Here is an 18,761-nt window from a genome sequence, read left to right on the forward strand (position 1 = left end):
CACATGACTGTGAAACGTGAGTTGTTGTACGTACTTAACGAAACGCCACTAAAGAAAACAAGAAATGCCGTGACTAACGATATAGACTACCCAATCAACATTACACTTATGAATGCAATGATCGATGTATGTTCCAGCAGGCCTATACGGTTTTATATACTCGTACTAACCCTGACCCTAGCCCTAAACACCTGGCCTCTCACGTATGTGGCAGCTCAAGGATTTGGCTCAACACCGGGGACACGGTAGCTTTGTTCTTTTTTCATGCATGTAATTATAAAGGCGGCGCTAGCTATTGTTTCAGTCCTGCAGGGACAGCTGCGAGCTAAGGCGGACAAGGTAAGGCAGACTGAAGTTACTGTTACATTTTACATGATGCAATGTGGCCAGAAAACACTTAAAGGGTACCCAAAGTCGTTTCCTTAAGTCTAGATTTAAGGCACGTATTATTTGACACGAGTCAGATTTGAAGGTTGACATGTTGTCTTTCTTTTGTATGCCCTGTTGTGGTTGGGCTGTTGTAGAGTCAATGAGACAAAGGGATTTAAGTAACTGTTACGAGTAGACAAATCCGTAGTCCAAAAAAACGATCAAGCCCTCTGATAACATACCAGTTATACCTCCACCCTCATTTTGGTCAATGTGTACATTTTTCATTTCGTTAATAGGACTGGTAGAGACTAGAGGATTCATCTGTTGTTTTCAATTGTTGCCGTCACATGTCATGGGTTATCTTACTGTTGATCATGGGGTATTGTTTTCAGCAAATGGAAACATGCAATGCACATAACTGTTGTCCTATGCTATTTCATAGCACAGATAGAACAACGGATTTTTGTTGAAAATAGTTTAAATGAACATGTCAATCATTGACAATAGACAGTCGTTGATTAGAAAAAAAAAACCACGTGCTCTCCGATGGTAAGGTATAACTCGTGACCTTTGACAATTTGTGTCGATGCTTGACTGATTTTTAACGCATTTTTTTTCTAATTTGTAATTAAAAGTCTGATTTTGAGCCAATTCCCTGTCCGCAAGCCATTCAAGCTTCCATGTTGCCTGAATCCAACACAGTTGAATGGTATACAAACTTGTGAGGGAAACTATTGGAAAAAAACTGGATAAATGATCCTCGTGGGATTTTTACGTTTTGTACTTAATGAGTGTCAAAAGCTGTGGGAGAGAACATGTATGTTCCTTCACTTACGAAAGAAGTTACCTATTTAAAGAAGCAAAGACAATTCATCTTAATTTCTACACGTTCAGGCGGGTGAAAAAAAACATAACAAAAAATCATAGAAGAACTTCAAACCAGGTGCTTACTTTCACCCAAGTTATAACAGCGGTGTAAACAGTCCTTTTCCACAACCCCAGGGCATGCTAATTTCCAAGCAGATATTGGTGGTTACACAACATTGTCAAATTATCGTGGCAGATACAGTGTCTGGATAATTAAACTGGCAAAACCAGTTTACATAGGTAAGGTACGGGACAGACCAGTTCATATAGGTAAGGTACGGGAAAGGCCAGTTTATATAGGTCTCGTATAGATAGAAATCCATATAGGCTAAGCTCAATGCGCATTTCATGAAATGCTAAAAGAGTTACTTATTAGCAGGGAAGGTCCGAAACATTGTCGACAATTTAACTTTACTACCAACCGATCTAGGGCTTTTCGCCTATTCCCGGTCATATTTTCTTGTCTGTATTGAAATTCTGTACTGCACTAACAATAAAAGACATTCCATGAGAGTACAGATGTATTTTACCAAATGCACAGTGAATTAGCCCGACATTGTAATTATGGGCCTTCGTACGCACTGTACCGTACCTAAACGGGTACAGATCTGTCCTGTAGCCAACCAAGGATATTATATTGAGATTCTATCTAATGTCCTTGAGCAAACAAAAGATCTGCTAGAAAATTATTGGTGCCTGACAGGTTGGACCAGACTACTATTCGAAGAAGTCCAGCACCCCACCAAGTTGTCCCTACTACTAGTCTAATATAAGGGTTGTCTCAGACTAGTAGATGCGACAACTAGTTCAATTCTGTTGCGTAGTATTAGGAAATCACTGTGATACTACTATTGTAATATAAAGGTTGTCGTCTCAGACCAGTAGATCGGACAACTAGTTTAATTCTGTCTCTCAGTATAAGAACACACTGTGATATCGTCCTAACTATGACACAGGGCCAACATGGATGTCCCTAGGAACGAGCGGCACCCGGCCACCGATGAACCAAAGTCGGCCGCCATCTTGATCAAACCACCGCCACCAGCAGGGCATGATCCACGACAGGCGTCCAAGTCCGCGGCCTTAAAGCCTTTCATTCCCTTCCGTCCAAAGCCGAAGTAAGGAGGATCTAATTATATCTTGTCAACGCCTCGGTTTTCACAGGTCTACTTTTGTAGGAGCTGTTGAGTTGTGCAGCATTTACTAAATATTCTAATTCTATGTTGTAACGTTAACGTTGTAACTCACTAAATAATGGTCTAATTGTAAATGCTGTATAGATTTATTCTATTTCATGCCTATGCTAGGTTTTGTATTCTATCTCAGATTTTCTAAGTCATTTGTTCACTCGCCGAGTGTCTCTATTTGTATTGCTCCCCGTAATCCCAAACTCTAATCATTCTCATCAAGATCTATCCAACCACGACTTCTCGAATTATGCTGTTGACAGACAGACAGACAGACAGAAAGACAGAGACAGACAGACAGACAGACAGACAGACAGACAGACAGGCAGACAGGCAGACAGGCAGACAGACAGACAGGCAGATCAGACAAACAGATACACGGTCCCTAAAAATTAACCTTCTGTAATTTTGCCAGGGTTCCAGTTTCCCCTGTTGATGACGTGGGTTTCTTTGGAACCGTGTTCGCGTCCTTCCTCACCCGCCTGGTCTGGAAGGCCTTCAGGGGTAAACTGACCTCCAGTGACCTCGGCAAGGGCTCTCCGCACGACAGTATAGACAAGAACGCAAACAGGTATGTGTCGACGAAGGTTAGACGACATCCTAGTAAGGTCACACCAAGTAATTTGTATATTGGATTGCCAAGCATTATGGCTGTGCATGACTTGATCTTGTAGAAAAAAAAAGTCTCAGGCAATCTTAGATTTGCGAAATGACAGCTGCATGTTAGACCTGTTTAATTTTGCCCCAGGTTGTACAGAATTTGGACGGAGGAGGTCACCAAAAAAGGACAGAAGGACGCTTCTATGCCGAGCGTCTTCTGGCGGTTTCTCCGCACCCGACTGGCTGTATCCATGGCCACCGGTGTCCTGTATTTCGCGACGTACTTTGTCATATCGGTGAGCCTGAATGAATGCATCTAATTTAGTTGTGTGAATGAATGATATTCCATGATTCACCCACATATTACTGTGTATGAACTGCAAAATAGTATGGCATCCTCAGGCAATGAGACTACGTGTACAATATTTCTTTTGTGTACAAAACGTGTATGAATATGCAGGCCACAAAAGGGACGAATTAAAGAAGAGCACATGTTTGGATGTTCAAGGAGTCAGCTATCTAAAAAGGCAACCAAAAGACGCTCAGGATGTCTTTTGCTGCTCCCCAAATAGAAAAGAAGTTAAAACCCAAAGGGTTGTACATTATCCACATGCACCGTATAGTCAGTAGTTTTCATCTGCTGTATCTATCTAATAGTATATTGTTGTTCACAAGCCTTTGATTCGCAATAGGTACTAGTATTATCGTTCTCATACCTTGCAGACCTTCTTTGTCCAATGGATCCTACAATACACGGCAGCATCGGACCCTCCTCTATGGCGGGGCATCGCGCTAGTCGTGGGCATGTTCGTGCTAGAGGTGATCCGCACGCTCGCATTCGGATGTACACAGGTGGTGGGGGACCGTGCCGGCGCGAGGGTCGTAGCTGCTGTCATCGGCATGGGCTACCACAAGATCATGCGTCTGCAGAGCCTGAAGGGTAAAACTGTCGGCGAGGTAGGTTTGTTTGCTTGTTTGTTTGTTATATGCTGGGGTCACAATCCACACACGGGGCCCGACCGGGCAGCTTTTGGGAACGAAAACTACGATACAAAAGACAACAAAACATCGAAAAGTTCTTAATAACAATCGTGGGCTCTATTTCTCTATATTCTTGATAAGAATAGTTAATTTTTCGTTCGTACAAACAGCCCGGCCGGGCCCAGGTTTGGAAATGTGACCTAAGCATTAGTACTTAGTATCAAACGCCATTGCAAACTCTTGCCACGAAAGCTGATTGCGAGGGAACATACAATTATGATATCGTGCAAGCTACAGTCATCATCCACTGTGTTCTGCGTCTACAGTCGTGTGGAAATGTCCTGTAGCCGCATTCAGTCTTCAAGCTATAGTGGAAGACGAAATATGTCCAGACTATGCATGGTGTACAAACTGTAGGTGACTGGTCCCTTACTGAACTACATCCATCTGTGTGTCTTTACGCAGCTTGTGAACTTGTTGGCTACGGACTCCTTCCGCGTCGGGGAGTTGACGAAGGACGCGGGCTTCCTGCTGCTCTTCCCGCTGATGATATTTCCCCTGATCGGGTACTCTGTGCACGTCATGGGCCCCTGGGCACTGCTGGGCATCGGCGTCACCAGTCTCCTACTGCCTATAGAGGTGAGACAACTGCGTCTTTTTCGAGGAGTCATCATTATCATTATCATCGTCGTCAACTTTTATCACTACCAGCATCAATTTTATCATTCATCCAACTTGTAATCAATGTTGAAGTACTGGCAATCTAACAATAGACGATAACGACTATATTGACCCGATCTTTACCTTCAGAAGTTATTGTAGGCATTTTGCCCTCGACAATTTCTGATTGCTTAATTTTGGCATGGCACACAAATCAAGTGACCTTCTGGGTAAAAAAACACAAAACAGTGAATTCGAATGTCAAAATTAGCAAAAAATGACAAAAACAATGATCTCTACTCTTCAGATGCTTCTGGGAGTGAAGATTATGAATCTGAGAGAGAGATGTGTGAAGATCGCTGACGAGCGAGTGCGCATGACAAGTGAGATGCTGAACAGCGCCAAACTTATCAAGATGTACGCCTGGGAGAAACCATTCATCGCTAGGGTGGAGGGTAGGTACAAAATCATAGAGAGGTACCTTGGGGCCAGGGTGGTTACCGGTTAGAAAATTGTGTTTACCGTGCCCTTATGCCAAACTTCTGTTGTTTAAGGGATAGGGGTATCGCAAAGTTATCTACATGTGTGTCTAGGGTTATCTACAGGACACACACACAATAACACACACACACTGTAACACACACACACACACACACACAAACACACACACACACACTTTCTCTGTCTCTCTCTAAGACACATACACGAACGCGCGCGCGCACACGCACGCACACATATATACACAAACACACGCGCGCGCGTACGCGGGGTAGATATTTGGCAGCTAACTCCATAGATAACAGAAATATTAATGATTGCTGTGTTTCCTAGAGCTGAGGGCCCGAGAGACAAAACTGCTGCAGTTCTCGGGGTTTCTCCAGTCAGTGATGATCGCCATGTTGACAACAGTCGTGCCGATCGCCAGTGTCGTCACCTTTAGTGCACACGTCATGACCGGAAATGAGCTCACAGCTTCGCAGGTAAGACCCTACTCTAAGTAAGGTTGTATCTGTATCGGTATAGCCGGTATAACCGCCATTCGGCGTAACATGTGTACACACCAGCTTCGCAGGCATATCACACCGAACGACTTGTTACACTAATTCTTTGAGTTGTTTATGGCTGATGATGCCCCAACTGTGCTTGGTGGCAACGAGTTCCACTCTACGATAGCTTGTAGCTTGTATTTCCTCTGAGCGATACTTTAGTTAAAATGTTTAGATTTTGGGTGTAAAAATGTTACATAATGCCTTTGTATACCGTCGAATCTTCCTCGAAAATCCCGTTTTTAGATGACAAATTTTGACGTAGCACGTTTCTGCTGTTGCAGGCCTTTACGATGGTGTCCTGCTTCCATGTGCTGGCCCTCCTGCTCCTGCTCACTCCCGAACTCATCCGGAACCTAGCGGAATGCGCCATCTCTGCAAAGCGACTCAAGGTCAGGAATAACAAGACAAGTACCGCGAATTTCGTATTTGAAGGTCATAACTATACATACAAACATAAGTGGATAAAAATAAATTAATCTACACACAAGTATGTGAATAAATCAACACGTTGAATTTGTCGTATCACACTTCTAGTTCTAAGGTCTAACTTTTAACATTTTTGACAATACAACAGTACAGTACCCTACACTTCAACAGTACACTGGTACAGTACCCTACTAAACAGCTACAATAGTACAGTACCCTAAACTTCAACAGTGCACTGGTACAGTACCCTACTATAACAGCAACAATAGTACAGTACCAGACTGTGTTGTTACTACAATTATTACAGAGCCTGATGATCATGGAGGAGAGAGATACGACAAGCCAGCTGCCTGATGACAAGAAAACAGCGATCGACATCAAACTTGCCACCTTCGCTTGGGACGCACTCGACAAGAAAGGAAAAGGTAGATGGAACCTCTGGGAAGTTTGGGAGCATTGTGGCCAGATCGAGACCACGCCTACCTTTCTATACAAATCGAATCAAATTTGAGTAAATTTGAGATGCATGAATAGAGAGTATGCAATGAAGTCTGTTTATTTGGTAAATATGCAACAGTCTTGTCATGATGAGCAATGATATACCATTATTGCTCTTCATAATAACCATCACCATTCCGCCACCACCAATCAAAAGTAATTATTCTTGCCACACAATTTTAAACTTTTTTTCTGTGCCAAACCCAACGATCAGATACCTTCTGCCACAACAAGCGTTTATATTCCCAAACTTGTTGAGCCTCCCCCCATTGGTTAATAAGTGTGGACCGTACCTCTCCTTAGTGCTGAACTCACCATCAGTTCCATGTATTAAGTATTGCAGTTGTGGCCTCAATGCTGTACTAGACGTTTTGTTTGACACAACAGAACACCCATGGAAAACCGAGGTGTTTTTAGTACACTTTTGGCAAGAAAATGGCTATGGACAAAACTTCATTTCTTCTTGATCCTCGTGATTTAGATAAACGACAGGAGGAGAGCAGAACGGGAGCTGAAGAAGAGGAAACAGAGCCAACAACTGTGCCTGGTCAGAACGGACACACGGACACTAACCTGATTGAGACGCTATTTGACATCGATCTCACCATATCGAAGGTTACATATTAATTTTCTGATTGTTCCATCCTGTATAAGCTATACGCAATAATGGTCCAGAAATTCAACGTCGATTCTTGAAGTGTTATGGATTATTATACGTCCATAACAATACAAATTAACAATGATTTAAGAAATCTTGGTAGAAGTAGCTGTAGCGGGAAAAGGTCCTCGGTACTGTGCAAAGTTCTATACAAAAACTGGCATTGGAAAAATCAAGATTCACTGTATACGAGAGATTAGGATGACCAACAGAGCGAGCTAGAGAAACCAGACGGAGGGGAGCAAGGGGCCAGGTCCTGGCCTGAGCACTTAGGCAGGTTAGCCCGAGTGTCAGCCTTGTTAGCTTTCGTCCGCTACCCAAGATCCGCTGTTGGCCGGTAGCGGATCTTGGGGAGCGGACGAAAGCTAACAAGGCTGACACTCAGGCTATAGGCAGGCAGGCATAGTTAGGATGACAAAACTTGTGGTGCCAACCTTTCTCCCAACAGGGGACGCTACTGGGGGTTTGCGGGAGTGTTGGGGCGGGGAAAAGCTCCCTCATCGCCGCCATTCTGAGGGAGATGCGGGCGGTGCAGGGAGGCGTGGCCGTGGACGGGGATATCGCCTATGTGGCCCAGCAGGCCTGGATACAGAACGCCACCGTTAGGGACAACATTCTGCTGGGAAAACCCTTCGATGCCAACAGGTATGCGATTGTGTCATATTGTGTTGTATGTATTGTGTACTAGTAGATTGCACGCTGAACATGCATTTTCACAATGGCAACATCACAAACCCCTGTTCTTGCAATTAGCTACCAGTTTTAGTCATATCAATAGTCTCTGATATTTTTTTACTCACGGCATCTCAAATATGTCACTCATCGCATTTATGTTATAAGCTCAGTTTGAAAACGGTCCATTATGTAAGTGGGAACATAGAAACAATACTTGCTTGATTTTAGAATGTGAGAAGAGTATATGACGAGTATAATTCCCAATTATGGTGACTGCCTTTTTTCCCTCCATGAGATATGAGATGACAGTCCAAGCCTGCTGCCTCAAACAGGATTTTGAGCAGCTTCCCGGGGGAGACATGACAGAGGTGAGTGTGGCAAAAGTACCCCATTAAGGGGAAAGTAGTTATCCTTAAGTATCATAAGCTGATGCCCAGTGATGGTAGTGTTCAGGAGGCCACTATATCATGGTCATTGGCAACGCCAGAAGAGTCTTAGAATTTCCAAGTTTCACGTTCAAGTTTCGATTCCCGGAAAAGCAACGGTTGAAGACACAAGACGCGCTCCTGTAGAGAAGAGGTGCAAAATATCTCGTTTCGTTTGAGCTTTTTTTGTCAATGACTAGTCTCCAGCAGCCTAATAACCTGGCTATAGGTGAAGGGTCTGGGATTGTTATCTCCATTAACGTTTCTATCTCCTTGTCTGTATACCTTGGCTGCGTATTTCTTTGCCCATAATCTATTTTTCATTACCCAAGATCGGTGAGCGGGGAATCAACCTGAGTGGTGGTCAGAAGCAGCGTATCAGTCTCGCGCGTGCGCTGTACGCGGATAGGGACATCTATCTGCTGGACGACCCTCTGAGCGCGGTGGACGCTCATGTCGGTGAGCACATCTTCAGGTGAGTTCACCTGTACTCAGGAGTGTCTGTGTACTTTACTTTACTTTATCCGGCCGCTTCTACCTCTATGGGGGCGTCGCGGGGAGTGGAGAAGGCGGTTCCGGGCAAGTCGAGTGGCTTGCTGCGGTGTCAGGCCATGGGCACTCAGGGTCTCCGTCACACCGTCTATCCAGCGGCGGCGGGGTCTCCCTCTGGCCCTCCGTCCTGACCCTCGGATGTTGTAGGCTCTCTGGGCTGGTTGTGAGGGTGGCAGTCTAACGAGGTTGCCAAACCACTTGATGTGCTGGTGCTCAATGTACCTGAGTACAATGGTGGAGCCAACCATCTCCCTGATCACCTCGTTTCTGATCTTGTCTCTTCTAGTTTTTCCCCACTGCTCTTCTGAGGCATCTCATTTCACATGTGGTGAGTTTTCTCTGCTGAGCTTTGTTGTGTATTTGGATTAAACTTTCAAGCTCAATACTTCATTTGTTTATATTTCTGTATACTGTATACATAGACACTACATCAAGGAAACACTGCGAAGCAAGACGGTTATACTGGTCACCCACCAACTACAGGTACGGGACATTTTAACTGATATAAACAACAATGTTCAACCTTATAGAACAGTATGAACGATTCAGTGTCTAAGATATAGATACAATAGCGTGACTGTGGTCCTACATATGTCTGACCCAGTACCTGAGTGCATGACTGTGAACAGTATAGAACAGAATACATGTACATGTACTATATTAAATGAAGGATTCAGTGTCTAAGAGATAGACACAATGACATGACCATGTCTGCCCTACATGTAGTACCTGAGTGAGTGTGAACAGTATAGAACAGTGTCTAAGACATAGATACAATGGTATGACCATGTTTGCCCTACATGTAGTACCTGAGTGAGTGTGAACAGTATAGAACAGTGTCTATAAGACATAGATACAATGGCGTGACCATGTCTGCCCTACATGTAGTGCCTGAGTGAGTGTGAACAGTATAGAACAGTGTCTATAAGACATAGATACAATGGTATGACCATGTCTGCCCTACATGTAGTACCTGAGTGAGTGTGAACAGTATAGAACAGTGTCTATAAGACATAGATACAATGACATGACCATGTCTGCCCTACATGTAGTACCTGAGTGAGTGTGATGAGGTGGTGTTGCTGAAAGACGGGCGGGTGGCAGGGCAGGGTCCTCACCGCCGGCTGGTGACCATGAACGCGGAGTACGCCGAAATGATCCGGAGTTACCTGGATGAAGACAGGACAGACGGCGAGGACGGAGCGAAAAGTTCCAACCCAGTCCCCACATCACCAAGGTGATTATTGATGAAAATTAACTTTTTGTACATTCATGCCCTTTAGGGCTAAGTATAGGGCTATATACCCAAAAGTGCTAATAAACCAGGTGTGGTGATTGGACTTCTAATATGAATAGAATTAATGTTCAAAACGCTGATACTGACATTGATGATTCTGGCATGGTGCCAAACCTGCCCAGATTTCCCTGTCATATCCATTGAGACCCACTGAAGACAAGACAAGTCTGTATTATACAAGGGTTGGATAGTTTGTGTCAGAACCATCACACAGATATCACAATGTACGTAGTGGTACCTACCCTGAGCCCATTACTCTGGCAACTACAGTTTGAAGCTGAATACCTTGTTTTTTTCGCCCGTGTCTAGTTTCCTAGATGTACCCGGCCCCTGCCTGGACCTGCACCAAACCCCGATGAGCCGGAAGGACAAATCGCGTTGGTCTATCAGATCACTAGACGCCCCCAAACGCCGCCCGGGGGCCGACCGTTTAACAGCGACACCTGGCGGCGGGCAGAAGTATTCCATCCACGCCACCCCTCGTCTCGTTCGCCGCAGGTTAAACAGCAAAGAAAAGCCCGTGTTTCCACCACTTCCGATACAACGAACAAACAGCATCCGCAGTCGCCAACCATTCATTCAACACTCATTCACATCCAGCACGGCAGGCATGTTTTTAGAACAGCAGGGTTTGGACATCGAGGAACAAAACGAGCAAGAAAAGGCGTTAAAAGCAGGTAGAGCAAGTAGTGTTTACAGTATATTAGTTGTTAATTTTTGTCAAGCCAGTATAGCCTTCTTGTGGCTTGTCATAAAATATTTCTTAGCAAACTTATGAGTAAGAGATCCCAACTGCAGGACTGGTGTCTCCTAAGAGATGAAGACAATGAATGTGTATGTACGAGTATATGACAAGCATTTAGAGGTCTTCCTAAAACCATGTTTAACCGTGTAAAATACACATATTAGCAAAAGAAATCCTATGCAAAAGAAATCCTATGTATCTCAGAATATGTAAAGGACAGGAAAACTAATATATCACAGTAAATTTTGCGATTGAAGTGTCAAAACGCCTAAAAACGTACTTCTCTGCCCAACGACATCCCTACAGGAAACCTTACTCAACAAGAGGAGATGGAAGCTGGAAAAGTGAAGTTCGAAAACTACTCGACTTACATGAAAGCAAGCGGTAATTCGCTTACCATCTTCAGCAATAACATTTATAACATTAAACCGTCGGCTCTTGTAAACAAGTGGTTGTCAGTAAAGAACTTCGAAATTCAATCATTCACCACTCACTCTCACTCACTCAGCACCGCATGCTCCAGGGAGCGTCGCGCCTCTCCAAGTTCACCAACGTGATGAAATTATGTACGGTGTTGTCCATATTTGTCCTCCGCGTTGGTGACGGTATAAAATAAGTTGATATAACTTGAGTGTGCTGTCCCCATGTCCAGTCATGAAATGTTGGAATAAAAAAAATTATTTACGGTTGTACGTTTTTGTTGCTGTTAAACAGGTATCTTCAGCACCGCAGCTGTGTTACTCATATTTACCCTCAACGCTGCCACCATCGTCTTCAGCAACTTCTGGCTCAGCACTTGGATCGAACAGGGCGACGGGGTAAGTAAAAATGTGACGCTATAGGATGTTGGCACTCACGTGATTATGACGTCATTGCTGTCCGCCATGTTGGATGGTTAAGCCCACTGGGAGTAGAAGTACAATTGAGTCGTTATTCCAACGAGTCTTGACACTACTTATCGAATCTATAACAATTTAAAAAATGCTCCTATGTAACCTCCTTTCTTCAGTATTTCTACTTATTGAAGAATTAATAACCATCATCAACCCATAATTTTCTATAATGTTGATAAAGTTAACAAAAAGCAGAGCAAATATTTTCTATAATGTTGATAAAGTTAACAAGAAGCAGGGCAAATATTTTCTATAATATTGACAACTTTGATGCAGACCCAGGGCAGCTTGAATGGAGGAAACAGTACCAGTAGTGGCAGTCTGGCGGATAACCCGGACCTGGAGTACTATGTCTCGGTGTTCGGTGGGACAGCCGTACTGATGCTGATGATGGTCATCCTCAAGTCATGGCTCTTCAGTAAGGTAGTTATGCACTATTCTACTGCCAACATGTGATGGAAAAAAACTACCCAGGGTCAGACTTCACTGTAATGGAATATGCCTACATCACATCATCGTCATTAATGATGAGCCCGCAATATAGTAAATTGTTAGCAGTTGTGTATTGTTAGCCGCCGAGACTGATTGTAACTAACGGAAGCTGTAGACCATTTAGCAAGACGACAAGAGCCTAATGTACTGTTAGGTGCAAGCAAAGGGTAGATATGGGGGGTAGATGCGGACATGTGCCAGCAACAGGACAAGTGCATTTAGTTCCGTTAGTCATATGTACAAGGAGACATTGGAATCAACAAACATAAACAAATTGAATGGGGATGAATTGTATCTGGCCATGTTATTCTTTGAAACCCCAGGTTAACAAATTCTTACAGAACATCAACAAATGCCGACATGTAAATTGGAAATGTCCATGACGATCAGTTCTTTTTTTACAGGCGACTCTTGCTGCCTCCTACCATTTATACAGAAAGGTTTTCAAGTCTGTAAGTATGCTATACATATTATTGCGTGCAATATACATATTATCGTCTACCACTTGTCATCTTTAAGATCGCGTTTTTAGACCTGTGCGTATTGATTTCAAACAATCTAAAGCATCATAAATGGAGGGAAAATATGAAAAAAGGATGAGAAATTATTAAATAAGTAAACATGTACAAGGAACTTACCAGTCGTAGTAAGTTAAACTTATATGAAAGAAAATGCATGGTTAACTAAGCTATGGTTTATCTCTTACCAGGTCTTCAGTAGTCCCATGAGCTTTTTTGACACGACCCCGACGGGTAGAATCCTCAATCGCTTCTCCAGAGACACTGACAACGGTAGGTCGGACGTGTCCCATTCTGTTAGAACGATAATGCAAGTACTGAGGGTGTAGTATGTGTGGTGCTGTAACGTTTGTTATTTTAAAGGCATCCAATGCAATTTCGGGGGGATCTGGTATTGACATTTATTACCATTTCTTAGCACATTTTCGTCATCATTACATACCTGAAGGGTTTGAAATAGCCCTAAAACAAGCTTCGCGCGGAGTCCCTATTTTTTGATACCACCACCAATAAATAGCTAGAACCAGACTACAATACGAGACAAGCAAACACGTTCTGCCAGCGTGCATTTCTAAACACGACGAAAAATAATTCGCAACGAATGGAACCAAGACATTGTTTCTACCCCACCCCTCCTCAGTTGACGTGCAGCTTCCCCTGGTTGTCAACATCCTGATGACCGACTTGTGGAACGCTGTCGCGGCGTTCGTCGCCATCGCAATTGTCATGCCGTTCTTCCTGGTAGCTGTTGTCGTGCTGTTTGTCATCTTTTACGCCCTGTACTGCCTCTTCCAGGCCATCATTAGAGAACTCAGAAGGTAAATCATCATTTGTAGTTGTAAACTAAGCATTGTACAGGATGCCATGATTTCTGTAAATTTGTTACCTCCATGAAAAATGGAGGTATTGTTTTTGGTCTGTGTGTGTGTGTGTGTGTGTGTTTCCGTAGGTTGTAATGGGCATGGTTGGGTTCTGTTTTTGGTCTGTCTGTGTGTGTGTGTGTGTTTCCGTAGGTTGTAATGGGCATGGTTGAGTTCAGTTACGCTGAAGTGCGGTTATAGAGAGTGGCCACAAATACAACCTGTCGTTGCTATTCCACATACAGAGTGTTGCACTATTCCCAATTCCCCATACCAGGTTGGAGAACACCCTTAGGACGCCGTGGCTGTGTCACGTGACCGAGACCCTGAATGGTCTCACTACGATCCACGCCTTTAAAATGGACGAAGCTTTTGTTAAGAAGTGAGTATCAGAAATGGGTTCATCGGGGGTTAAGATTAATTAAGAATCAGTAATAATTCTATTCTGAAATAGATAGAATAAGTGAAACCTGGACGCTTAGTAGCTGTCTTGGACTTTGCTAAATGCATATTAGACGTACCGTGAAATTGACGCAATGTTTGTAATCATACAATCAACAACGGAGACATTGTCAACAAACTTAATGCGTTAGTTGTGAACAATATCTAGAATTTACCAAACCAATGCCGTGTAATTTACTCATTCAGTTAGTCAGTCATGCAGCCCGCCAGCCAGCCAGTCAATCAGTCAGTCAGTCAGTCATCAGTCAGCCATCAGTCAGTCAGTCATCAGTCAGTCATCAGTCAGTCATCAGTCAGTCATCAGTCAGTCATCAGTCAGTCAGTCAGTCAGTCATCAGTCAGTCATCAGTCGGTCATCAGTCAGTCATCAGTCAGTCAGTCAGTCAGTCAGTCATCAGTCAGTCATCAGTCAGTCATCAGTCAAACAGTCAGTCAGTCATCAGTCAGTCATGTCATTAGTCAGTCAGTCAGCCAGTCATCAGTCAGTCAGTCATCAGTCAGTCAGTCATCAGTCAGTCATCAGTCAGTCAGTCAGTCAGTCAGTCATCAGTCAGTCATCAGTCAGTTAGTCAATCAGTCATCAGTCAGCCATCAGTCAGTCTCTCGCTGTCATGTCCACTCTCTCTAGTACTAGTTTTGGCACAAAATGAAAGCTAAATCTTGAACTCTAACAGGTTCAACGGTTTGATGGATAATTACATCAACATCTTCTATCTGGCGGAGATGGGCGGACACTGGGTAGCATCTCGTGTGGAGATGATCGCCCTCGCCCTCACTGTCCTCATGACACTGACGGTGGTGCTTCTTCACGGGAGCATCCCAGCCACACAGGCCGGCCTGGCCATCACCTATGCCTTACAGGTGTGTTTTTTAATATTTTTTTTTATTCCAACATGTAATCACCAGACGTGGTGACGGCACACTCAAGTTTTATCAACTTATATTAGTGCCGACACCAACACAGGGGACAAATACATGACATGACAATACTCATTTACACCTGAGCTAGGTGAGGAAAGTCGTGTTAAGTGCCTTTCCCAAGGGCACAAGATCGGTGGCATGTCAGGACTCGAACCTGGGACTCTTAGTTCTGAGTCGCGCACTCTGCCGCTACGCCACACGACCCCACTAGTGTGTGTTTGGTTGTGTCTTTATCTATTCTCAAGAAACCTTTCATCGACCCTTAAGCGCTGTGCAATAACTTGCATGTATTGTGTCTTTATCTATTCCTGGCAAAGCTCCCACCAACCCTTAAGCTTAAAGTCGTTTCGAGAAGTAAGTTCTACCCAGTGCACCTGGTGACCCTCATGAGTTTACGCTTACTTGCATCGACTCATGGTGTCAGTGTGTCAAGTCAGATTGATGCTACGAAGGCTAGAACTTTCCTTTCGAACTCCATTGAAAAACTTCAGAACTATGCGATATATCATGAACCTATAATTTCATGCTCTCTAACAACCTTCCCCCCTCCTCTATCACCTAGGTGTCTGGAATGATGCAGTTTATGATGACGGATGCCGCCGATGCACAGGCGACATTCACCTCCGTGGAACGTCTGAGATACTACATCACGGTATGACACACTCTTGATTAAAGATGCCATCTAAAAAGATGGGATCTTAAATAAAACCTCATCGGTTAATGGTCGATGAACGATTAACAGTATGTCTTTCTGGTGTTTAGATGGAACACAGCCGCAAATGCTGAGTCAAGATTCAAAACAAGAATCGAAAAAAAAGTAAAACTAACATATATCAGCGACTCACACAGTGATATGATCTTAATCCTCAAAGGCTCACTAAGATCAAATTCGCCTGAAGACTGTTCAAGAGATGTATAAAATAGGGGACTTTGGATACTACGATACATTCAAACCATCAATGGCAGCATCTTTCAGCCTGTGTCAGTTAGAAGTCGCAGTTTTGCCACTAACGTGTCACTTGGTCCTACGTATATTACTCAAAATAGTGGGACTTCCTAATGCTTTGTATTTTGCATGGTTCTATTTTAAGAACCTTACGGCTGAGGCCCCGGATGTTATCGAAGACCGAGACCCTGAAGCATCTTGGCCGAGTCAGGGCGAAATTCAGCTGCACAATCTGAGCATGCGCTACAGGGAGAACCTCCCTCTCGTCCTCAAAAGCATTTCCTGCAACATCCGGTCACGTGAGAAGATTGGCATTGTGGGACGAACTGGATCAGGTAAGGTGGTTTGAAATAACCCTTTGAAATGACTAATAAACAATGCAAGATAACTTATACTTAACTCCAAAACTATCGTAGACTGGAACTCGTTGCCACCAAGCACAGTTGGGGCATCATCACTAGAATTTAGCTTTTAACAACTCCTGCAATTAAATGTGCAAGATTGAGTGTAACAAGTCGTTCTGTGTGATATAGCTAGCTGCCGCTGCGCCGCGTGCCTGCAAAGCTGGTGTGTTACGCCGAAGGGCGGTTATACCGGCTACACTGATACTACACTGATGTTTGTGAATTTAACATTCTTCCTCTTGCCCACCCGGAGTAATGCCGTAACCAGGAGGGAGTTGGTACTCAAACAGCTATAAATGTTAAACTGTGTCAGGAATGGTATTACCAGAAGAGCCACATTAAAGCAATTAGCGATTGCATTTTGATGCGGCGAAGTTTTGTCCAATTGTTACTTTCAGAACTGAATCCTCTTGGTAAAAAGACTTTGTCTTACTGTGTTTGAAGGAAAATCGTCCCTCGGTGTAGCGATCTTCCGATTGGTCGAGCCTGCGGAAGGCACCATCTACATCGACGGGGTTGACGTGAGTAAGATCGGGCTGAGCGCGCTACGCAGTAAGCTGTCAATCATCCCACAGGACCCTGTACTGTTCGTCGGCACCGTCAGGTATGGGCTGGTCTCCATCCACAATCCTACATGAAGATACAAACATAGATGGATTAAGATATAGATGGGTAGTATTACATGGTTGGCTTAGCTTGGCTCCTGTCCCATAATCCTGTCCCAATCCTGAGACATTTACAGAGTAGAGAAACATAATGAAGCTGACCATGATCGGTTTTATACAGGTACAACCTGGACCCGTTCAACCAGTACAGTGATGACCAGATGTGGAGAGCACTGGAACGTGTGTACATGGATGGCGCCGTAAGTTTAACTCACAAAAACTCTCCTCTCTCTCCCCTGCCCTTCCTAACTCCGTTTCCCCATCATTGAACCATCCCCAGGAATGCCACCTTGCAAATGTGCGCAATATCATCAAAGCTCTATGTTTAAAGTTTATTTCTAGCTCGAATTCATCATCGTCCTACACTTGAATAGGCAGATTTATTGTAACATCGTTTATTCTTGATAGATCCGAGCTCTTGATTCAAACCTGGACTCAGTTGTGGTGGAAAATGGTGAGAATTTCTCTGTCGGTGAGAGACAGCTGCTGTGTATGGCCAGGGCCCTACTGCGGAACTGTAAGGTACGGACGTTGAAAACTGATAGTTTCTTATACAGACTTATTTTCTATCAGATGAATCTTATGATTAATATTTTATACTTACTATTCAACATATAAAAGAGCATACGGATTCTTAGGGACACAAACTGGCGAACTTAGCATTACGTAATTTGTCATTGAAAACTTTAACTGCTCTCAAAATGCCAAAAAGGAAAGTTAGCAGTAACGTTTGAGGCCAAAAATTATTCTTATAGAATGGCGGTGTTAATTACTGCTCCTCAGATCTAGATTCTAGTTTTTGAGTTGCGGCTGGAATATTATATTTGCTTTGCTCTCTAAAGAGCTAAAACTAGGGAGCTTATCTTGTATATAGTTAAAAAGAATAGTTCATGTACCTAAAGGCATCCAATGCAAGTTCCGGCCGGCAAAACAAAAACATTGAGGATGAGAACAATTGTCTCATATTGACACTTAGTGTCATCTCATAGCATCTCTTATTACTACTGCCCAGATCCTAATTCTAGACGAGGCGACTGCGGCTATCGACTCGGAGACGGACAGTCTGATCCAGACCACGATCCACGAGGCGTTTGCAGACTGCACCATGCTGACCATCGCGCACAGGCTCAACACCGTCATGACGTCACACAGGGTCATGGTCATGGAGGACGGACAGGTCAGCAGACGACATGATTCTAACTTCAGTTTGTTCATATCATCGTGGTTGTGGATGTGTGAAATTAATTGAATCTACCAATATAGGCCGCTAGATCAAACCTTTTCAGAAAAAAATGTCTATAGAAAGGAAATACACAACGTACATTTCACACAATGAATGTACCTGATTCTTGTGTAAACTAACTATGCAATTTTGACTACAAACATGCAATTTCAAAGACAGTGTATCTCATTTTTTCTAGTTGTCGGAATTCGACACCCCTCGTGCTCTTTTGACCAATGAGAGCTCACGATTTGCTGCCATGGTGAAGGCTGCTGGGATTGACGTCACCAAGTATATCACCATGGAGATGGGTGACGTGTCTGAGAAGAACAGTCAGCAGACGTCTGAGGGCGAGGTTTAGTTTAAGGGTTATTATTTGAAGTGTC

At 43.7% G+C, this 18,761-nt stretch overlaps 1 protein-coding gene across 1 annotated transcript; it reads left to right on the forward strand.

Moving 5' to 3' along the window:
* Positions 1 to 309: 309 nt before the first annotated feature.
* On the forward strand, positions 310 to 18,736 carry LOC109474116 (multidrug resistance-associated protein 5-like). The gene is made up of 30 exons (XM_019774323.1): positions 310 to 339; positions 2,196 to 2,357; positions 2,842 to 2,997; positions 3,175 to 3,322; positions 3,750 to 3,983; positions 4,473 to 4,646; positions 4,975 to 5,122; positions 5,499 to 5,647; positions 5,998 to 6,105; positions 7,747 to 7,943; positions 8,269 to 8,341; positions 8,731 to 8,873; positions 9,373 to 9,433; positions 10,003 to 10,187; positions 10,557 to 10,924; positions 11,299 to 11,376; positions 11,707 to 11,810; positions 12,162 to 12,308; positions 12,782 to 12,829; positions 13,087 to 13,168; positions 13,536 to 13,713; positions 14,033 to 14,137; positions 14,892 to 15,078; positions 15,701 to 15,790; positions 16,230 to 16,419; positions 16,933 to 17,092; positions 17,275 to 17,353; positions 17,562 to 17,675; positions 18,166 to 18,330; positions 18,575 to 18,736. Exons 2-30 carry the CDS (start codon positions 2,203 to 2,205, stop codon positions 18,734 to 18,736), a joined length of 4,188 nt encoding a protein of 1,395 aa, XP_019629882.1. The 5' UTR covers positions 310 to 339; positions 2,196 to 2,202.
* The last annotated feature ends 25 nt before the right edge of the window (positions 18,737 to 18,761 follow it).

This window comes from Branchiostoma belcheri, unplaced genomic scaffold (assembly GCF_001625305.1).
Source record: "Branchiostoma belcheri isolate BF01 breed outbred unplaced genomic scaffold, Haploidv18h27 scaffold30, whole genome shotgun sequence".
NCBI lineage: Eukaryota > Metazoa > Chordata > Leptocardii > Amphioxiformes > Branchiostomatidae > Branchiostoma > Branchiostoma belcheri.

What these genes read in the sequence shown, in the direction of transcription:
- LOC109474116 (XM_019774323.1), top strand. Translation starts at nt 2,203, where the DNA reads ATGGATGTCCCTAGGAACGAGCGGCACCCGGCCACCGATGAACCAAAG. An exon ending in GTCGGTGAGCACATCTTCAG is followed by an intron (nt 8,874 to 9,372) that starts GTGAGTTCACCT and finishes CTGTATACATAG; the next exon opens with ACACTACATCAAGGAAACAC. An exon ending in CTCCAGAGACACTGACAACG is followed by an intron (nt 13,169 to 13,535) that starts GTAGGTCGGACG and finishes ACCCCTCCTCAG; the next exon opens with TTGACGTGCAGCTTCCCCTG.